At 32.1% G+C, this 8,930-nt stretch overlaps 1 protein-coding gene across 1 annotated transcript; it reads right to left on the bottom strand.

Moving 5' to 3' along the window:
* Nucleotides 1–6,473: 6,473 nt before the first annotated feature.
* Nucleotides 6,474–8,567, bottom strand: LOC122605676 (ras-related protein RABA6a-like). Its single transcript, XM_043778628.1, has 2 exons — nucleotides 8,315–8,567; nucleotides 6,474–7,020 (listed from the first exon to the last, which is right to left on the bottom strand). Exons 1-2 carry the CDS (start codon nucleotides 8,542–8,544, stop codon nucleotides 6,582–6,584), a joined length of 669 nt encoding a protein of 222 aa, XP_043634563.1. The 5' UTR covers nucleotides 8,545–8,567; the 3' UTR covers nucleotides 6,474–6,581.
* Nucleotides 8,568–8,930: the final 363 nt, after the last annotated feature.

Genomic DNA, 8,930 nt, shown 5'->3' on the forward strand with positions numbered 1-8,930 from the left:
GTAAAAAGTATAGAAGTGTTTGGTATGATGAAATGGAAAGAAAAGAAAGGGAATGAAAAGACTTTCCTTGTTTGTTAACATTAAAGAAAGGGAATGAGAAAGGAGAAGTGAGAATCAATTTCATTCTCCCCATTCTCTACAAATTGTAGAGAATGAGTAAGAATGGAGAAAAAAATTTTTTTATTTTCTTTTCAAGATATTATATGTAATAAATGCATTATTATTTAAAATTTTATTTTTTTATATATTCATTCTCTGTGGGTACCAAACAACGGAATCCATTTTCTTTTCAAATACTTATTTTGTTTCTCACTATTTTCATTCTCTATTATATTTCTATTCTTTATGATTCTCTCTTACCAAACACTTTTTAAGATCAACACCCCCTTAAAGATCGAAATTTCCAAAACAAAAAAGACAAAAGAGAAAAGTCAAACAAAAAAACAAAGATAGAAAAGTGAGAAAGGACATGACATGGTAGAGTTGATTAATCTTGTATTGCTGGTAGGTGGCCAATGTTTTATTGGTTTTCCACTATTAATATACATTTTAATTTTGTTGGCCATTCAATATAAAGATGACAGTCACTAACCAGGGACCAATTCTAGAAATCTGTTCACAAGTCAGCTCACGTAAAAACTTTTTGGATAAGCGAGTGTGTAGACATCTTGACATTTTGTACGATATAACCTATTCTCCTTTTTGCAATTTTAAAGCAACATATGGATAGGATAACACCCAACCCTCATGTACGGATAAAAGTTCTTTATAGTTATACTAGGCTGCGTTTGGTTTACAAAATTTGATGGAATCTGATGAAATTGGAATTAAATTCTATTTCTTAGCGTGTTTGGTTGATTAAAAATAGATAAATCACATTATATTGGAATGTACCAAGTTGATGGAATCTCCATTCCTTGGGGATAAGAGAAGTAATTTCATTCTGTCCTTCACTTGAATCTTCAAAAAATCAAAAACATTCCGTCAAATTTCATTCTTTCAGATTCCAATTCCTTTGACAGATTTCAATTCTTCCCAAAACAGTCTATGAACCAAACGCGCTCTAAATTAGTAAATTACAATCTCCATGAGTTATGGATGTAACAAAACATCTTCCCAAATATACTACACAGTTAACAACATCCCATGCAACTCCAACACAAATAATTATGCTAAAATGCTCATTTTTGGAGTTCATTTTGGTTTAGAGGTAGAAATGAAGAAAAAACAAATATTATAAAGACGAGGAACTTAGGGTGGATTTTTTAGGATTTTTCGAAGGTAGGTTATCAACAAGGTGTCAAGGTTTTAAAAACTGGCTACCGGATGGGTGCCCGGGTTTTTAAAAGACTTTCAGCGAACTGTCCGGTTTTCTCAGTTCATCCGGTTTCTTACATTTTTGTTTTTTAAGAATATTTTATAAACTAGCATGGTACCCGCGCAATGCGGCGGTGGTTGTGGCGGCAACGGTGTGATGGTTGGGGCGACTGTTGGTGATGGAGGTGGCGTCGAGTGGTGTAAATAATTGATGTAAAGGTAATTGGTGTAAAAGGTTAATAGAGATATTTTGATAAGACTGACATTGTAATTTAATCATTAATGGTATTATAGATAATTACTCCATAACATTTAAAGAAAGAGTTGTTTTATTTATTAAATAGTATAAAAGTATAGATTATGTGTATATGGGAATTAGGATTAAGAAATAAGGATATTTTGAGTATAAAAAAGTGCTGAATTTCTTAACATAGGAGAGGTCAATATGTTTTATAAGGGGTTATAGATATCTTTAACATTTTGTTTATACTGTTATTATATAATGTTGGTAAACTTTAAAACTTATATTTTCTCATGAAATACCTATTTGATACTCGTATTACTTTTATTTATTTTTTCTTTTGTTCCATTGTAAAAAGTTTAGTAGCAATTTTATTAAATATCGGTCGTTTCAACCGGTCGCGGAAAGTTTTCCGATTCACTAAAAAAACCGGTTTAAAAGCATTGGTTGTCAAGGATTGAACATTATTGATTACGAATGAGTAGTTGGATCAAGATACATATCTGTTGTTTATCATATCCGCCGGTGTGATATATGTGTGTCGCGGATGTGGTCGTAGATGCTAGATGTATAAACTGTTAGTTATGATAGGGTGGTGATGGATCCGCATAACTCATCCTTGCTTTCATTTCATGACAAGTTTAATACACTATTTTTTCTGTTGAACTCTTTTCTTGATTATATGTACCATGTGTCATGTTCATATTACTAGAAGGATTAATCACTTTTCTTTACAAAAATAATACTTAATATATTGAGGTGACTATATATCCATGACAATAAATTGGCCGTATCTTGGTTTGAAGCCGGTGTTTTAGATAGAAAATGCAGAAATTTTATTGCTTTTGAAGACATGACTAATAAATGCGTAGACAACTAGACACCGAGTATATTAAACAAAAGTAACTCAAGTCAGAGGCTGGAATTGGAATTACGACTATTCACGGGTAAAAATACAACACACGAAGCAAAATTATGAGTCAAATGATTATTCATGTCAACAAACTTGATCAGATCAAATCACCTAGTGAAAAAGATTGTTTTTAGACTAATAGGCGGATCCAGTTCAAAAAGTGGGGGGTGTATTCGACCCAACAATTTGGCCCATAATGTAAAACTTCTAATACTATAAGTAATCCGGCCCAAATAATAGACTAGGCTTAGGTAGTGTCCTGCTAGGCTCCTAGCGGTGTGACTTTTCCTTGTCGTCTCATCGATTCCCTCCGAATTATATATGACAATCAAATACTGATTTCCAAGACGCCACATAGAAAACTTTATTTTTTATTTTCTTATTTTATTTATGTAAAAAATTATGGGAAATGATGCATGAATATATATTAATTAAATTAAACGCGAATTAGCTGGATTCTAGATACTGGGGGCAGCGTGACCAACCATTTTCGGTTTTCACATACACGTAATAGACACATAGACCAAGTTGTGGCAAAATCTCAAGGCCCCCACCAATTATTTTTCCCTCACTCCCTATAAAACCCACTTTGTTCCCTCTCCAAAACAAATATATCATCTCAATCCAATCCAATCCAATTATCCAAACCAAACAGGCGTACTTGACAAAAATGTTAATTAACATTTTTTTCGTATTCTCAGTTTTGTTCCCCATCTTCCGGATAAGATCTGAACTCATAAATCTCCTTAAAAAATCCTTTAAATCCAAGTATCTTAATTATGACGACCACGAATCATTTCTAGTGGATCTGCCCATCATTCGATTTGAGGATCTTCAAGAGAGAAGACACCGAGAAGTTGAAGAAATGTGTTTTATATGTTCTGTTAATTACCAACCGGAAGATGTTGTTTGCCAGCTCAGCAGATGTCGTCATGTTTTCCATTCTGATTGTGTTGGAAAACAGATTCAGAGGAAGCAGTTTGACTGTCCTTTTTGCAGATCATCTTATTTCTCTGGCCTTCCCTCTTCTGTTCCTTGTAAAACTTTATCATGATCACTTTTCTTTCCCTATAGTATATACAGTATGCTTTTTAGGATATTATTTTTTTATTTTATTTAACTTTTTATGTTTATGGGGGTAAAATAATGGATAGTGTAATGTCATGTAATTTTCCCCATTTTAGAATTTGTAGTATTTTTACTACCTACTAACTGTAAAATTAAAGATTCCTTTTTGTTTGATTTGAAGATGTGTATATCATATAAAGTTAGAGATAAAACAGAACACAAAAATATATAGAAAATAAATAAGTATTTTAAGTTGTAACGGGCCTAAGAATTAGAACATACAAGTTTTTAATCTCTATATGAATATAAATATGAAAACTTAAAAATGAAATATAAATATTACTCGTATGTATTTATGTACTCCTATCCCTAATAATCCATTTATGTACTCCTATCCCTAATAATCCATGTAGACTTATATGCCTCCTATTACCATTTATATTAGGATGGTTTTGTTAGTGACAGCCCGTTGTAGTAAAAACTAATTTGGTGCATTAAAATTATCAGGAAAAATTAATTGGGTGCATTAAAATTTGTACCTTGCTGTTAGAAAAATCAAAAAACGATTTTTAATTTATAATGTACAAGTTTTTTAAGCATATAATATGTTGTTAGTGACCACCCTGAGAGCCTGTCATTATCATTTTCCATATTAGAAAAGTGGTATTAGTATACAAACAATCCAAGTATTACAACATTATATATGTGTCATACTAAACAAAGTATTGGTTTGAGCGCATATCGAGCTTTAAGCCGAATTCGAGATATCTTGAATATTGTTAGATCGAAGACTCGAAGTTGAGGCTGTACTGGAAAGGCTCGTTGAGCTAATATAACACGCATGTACGCTCCGCTCTAACTCTAGTGAAAAGATCGACTTCATGATGTAATTATACTTACCATGTCCTTTTCCGCTTAGTCATAGATAATTGTTGAATTATATGAATTGCCGACTACTTAATAATGCCACTTTGAAAATGAGAGGAAGGTCAATAGGAAGAACCCAAAATCATCATAAAACTAATACTCCTATTAAATTTTCAAGGATAAATAATTGACTCCTAAATTAAACATATATATCTTAGTCACGATACTTCAAATAAGGTTATCATCTAGAAAAAAAAAAAAGTTTATCTAGAAAGGCAAAATGCAATTGTTCTAAAGACATAAAAGATGCATTTGAGCACTGCGTTAAAAAGGATATTTTCTAGAAAATAGTGTTTTTCAACAATATAGACCCTACACTAAAGTGACAACTTTGTCGAATAATTCAACTTGTAACACCACAAAGTCAAGAATCAGATAACATCGCCATTCAAGGAAAAACAGATAACTATCGATGTCGACATCACCTATAATGTATATCTATGATTCAAGAAATTGCGTTTATCATCGATGTAGAATACATTTTTAGGAAAGAAGTCCATGATTCAACTTTAACATAAATATAATTATAGTATTTGGAAAAGTATAAAAGTACATTTACAAAAGGTCTTAATTTATGTGTAATAACTTAGAAAAATATTTATGTGTACTAAATAATTACTAGGTGGTTTAATAGATGTATCAATTAAAGTGATAACACTCAGCTCCCTTATATAAAGGGAAATGATAAATGTATCACAATTTTTTATTTATGTACCATAATGTACAAGTTTTATAATTGGCTGTACAAGTCATTAATGCATACTGGTAGTACATATATCAAATCTTATAGTATAGATATCACCTCCTTATATAAAAGGTCTTTAACTATAAATCTTTTCCGAACTACAGAAGTAGCGAAATGAAATGAAACCATGCTTAATGGTTGAGCGAATTTACAAGTAGTCTGGCAAGTAGACCAAGTTGTTACTATTTTTTATGTTCTTGGTCTAAAGATAATATTAATCAAGTTATTAGTAGTATAATTGTATGGTCAATCAAGCTCAAACATATAAGACATAATTTGTCTTAGATAATATTTGAGCCATTTTAAAATCTTTATTTATTGACGAATATATGTTTGTTTCTGGTTGATCTTTTGTGTTTTTCATATAAACAATTGCTCAATTGTCTGCCTTGAAAATATCATATGACTAGTATCGTCACCAATGGTTGATTCGCTATGAACGGCAGGTCCAATCTCTTTTGATTTTGCCTACACGAATATGATGTTTAATTGTTAAAAATTATCGTCGATGACAATTTAAGTACTTACATTGTAAATTCAGATATCATCTAACTTAATTTATTCAATCTTTTTTTTTTAAGTGCTTGTTTCATTTGGAGTATTTTACATTAGAGTCTAGCTAGTGTTATATATGTTTGTAAGTCTGGTTTGGTGTCAAGGGCAGAGTATGTGAATGGTACGCTTGGTCGTGAGTCATGAGTCAATTCTCCAAAATGAAGGTTGTATATTTCACCCTTATGTTATTATATGTTAATTTTGCCATTTTAGTTCACGAGATATACAACTTTTTGGCATTTGATATGTTTGATAAACTATTTGGTCTACTTTTAACCAAAATTATGGATAAGCCACTATCTAGAGCGGCCTACTCAACGGGCTTAGGAATTTACTTTTACTATGCGATAATTATGTCAACAAACTAGTTAAGTAAATATAAATTTAAAAACATTTTTTAGTCGGACCTAATACTAATCAAATATCGACTTATGCGGATCGATACATATGGACCAAAACGGACCTTACATTATTGTTTGATTTAATAATTGTGAATGTTTATTAAAGACCAAATTATACATAAGAGGGCACAATATTGTAAGATTTTCACACCGTGATTAGGAGATAGCGTGTCGGGTTGCGGTGGCAACACCACACCACCACCAACATGGTCTTTTAAATAATATCAGTGAACATCGTACGTGTTAAAGCGGTCCATATAGTGGTGTCAATTTGACAACTTAGTGACGAGCGTGTAACATGCCATATGTCTAGTTTTAACTACTAGCAAGCTTTTTTATATATGTTATTCATCCAACATGATTTGACAAAACGTTAAGCTCAAATGAATGACAAAAAACCAACCTTTGGCCTAGCTAGCTGGTACAACAAGTATAATATTGTTTAGTAGGAAGCACTTGATCAACCACAACTACTATTTCTTTTCTCCGATCAAGATTTGGATTTGATTCATTCTTCTTGGCCTCAAGGCTTTTAAGGCTTGCTATTTCATATATTTTAGTGATCATTTGGAGAAATGCATCTTCTACATTCAAGTTCTCCTTTGCAGAGGTTTCCATGAAGCATAAATTCTCTAGTTGCGCAAGCTTTTGTCCGTCTTCGACACCAACTTCCCTCAAATCATCCAAATCTGACTTGTTGCCAACAAGAACGATTACCATGTCGCGGTTCCCAAATTCTCGAAGTTCATGTAGCCATTTCTTTAGATTCTCAAAGGTCCCCTGCCTAGTGATGTCATACACCAGCATTGCACCTAGTGCTCCACGGTAATATGAACTTGTTATTGCTCTAAACCTGTAGTTGAAGCATTTCAAGAATCAATGGAAGCTAGAGATCGATAATGGAACAATAACTGATCCAACAGTTTTATTTTAATGAGTTCCTTTTTAAGGAAAGTCGGATTCTAAACCCAAAAACAACTAACCTAATGCATTTCTAAATCTGTCCAACCCTTACATATGTTTTAAGTTATTGTACTGCACAACATTTTAAAGCATAATATTCACGAGTAGAAAAGTTCGATCTACAGTGTAATGCCATGTGTGATTGTAGTTTGGAACATAAATAGCAAAGCGGGCCGGATATTTTTAACCTAAAAACTTCACTGAATAGACTGTGTTCGTGTAAATTATTACTTTTTCTTTCCTATAGGTCAGGGATGGAATGATTTGGGGTTCCAAACATGGCTGGCAAGGGGCGGATTCAAGTGAGTATAAGGGTGGTAGTCACCACCTCCTCCTCAACCAAGAATTTCTTTGAATATTTTTTTATGCATATATATATTTATAAATTAAGCCCGACCAAAAAATCCCAAAATATTAAGCTCCAAACTTATTTAAGGTAAAAAAAGATAATTCAAACTCCATCTTTAGAAAATCTGGAACCGTTACTGGTTTACTAGCTTCTTGGTTTATTTCATCACAGGCTTTTTTATAATAGGGGAATGATATATCTACAACAAATATTTGTCATTCACAACAATGTATGTTTTACACAGTTGTAAACTGTGCGGTAAAACATCTACATTTGTAGTAGATGGCTAATAATTGTTGTAGATTTATTACTTTTATAATAACAACAATGATACAGAGGGATATATTAAGGTCAAGTATATAAAGGTTGATTTTGAAAATTCAAAATATTACACATTAAGTGGGACGGAGATGGAGATAGTATACTTTTATTAACAGAAAAACAAGGATATATACAACTGATCTACTAAAGAAGTCAAGAACACAATTACACAAGGCCTTATATTTCTATAGACAGGTGTTTGTCGGGCTACGGCCCAAACACAAATGACCCTTAACTAATTTTGACCCAGTTATAGTATACTAAACTAATCTGTTTTGACTTTTGATCGTTAATACAATCTAACTTTGACTTATGTTTTTGAAATTAAAGGTCATCCAAACATCTCCAAAATCCTTTTATATATGAGCAAATTATTTATCGAGTGTAAACTAATACTTGTAACTAGTAGTCTAAGAATTCTAGTCTTGAGAGAGTGAAAATTGCAGCATGTGAAATGTGATTAATAAGCTACAAAATACAAATTAATTAAGCAGTTGAACATATATATACATACCTTTCTTGTCCAGCAGTGTCCCATATTTGAGCCTTGATAATCTTATCGCCAACTTTAGCATTACGATAAGCAAATTCAACTCCAATAGTTGGCTTTGAATCTAAATAAAACTCGTCTTTAGCAAACCGTGACAAAAGATTGGATTTCCCGACAGCTGAATCTCCTATTAAGACTGTCTTAAATAAGTAATCACACTCGTCTTCATCAAGGGAAGAAGTATTATCCATCATATCTCATTTGTTAAGTTTATTAATTTGTGTATGTATGGAGTTAAAAGAGTAGCTAGATGGTGTGATTATAAAGCAGTTAAAGTGGTAATGATAATAATGGTGCACATTGATTAACGTTGTTCGACAAGAACATGATGGTGTCGTTGTTAATTTGTTTTTAAGAAAGGCATGCCCGTTTTAATCAAAGTTTACGATTGGTGGGACCTCGATCATGTTCATTATTATAGCCTATGGTATGTATATTCATAAATAATGTATGCTAAAGTGTTCGTGGTGCATATGTATATTACCAAGGTACACTAAACAACTCAAATAAGAATTTGTTAATATTCATTCGATTATATATGTGTTAGCTGATGAGCTAATTTATCTCCAGTAATCCATGT

This window comes from Erigeron canadensis, chromosome 6 (assembly GCF_010389155.1).
Source record: "Erigeron canadensis isolate Cc75 chromosome 6, C_canadensis_v1, whole genome shotgun sequence".
In the NCBI taxonomy this organism is placed as follows: domain Eukaryota; kingdom Viridiplantae; phylum Streptophyta; class Magnoliopsida; order Asterales; family Asteraceae; genus Erigeron; species Erigeron canadensis.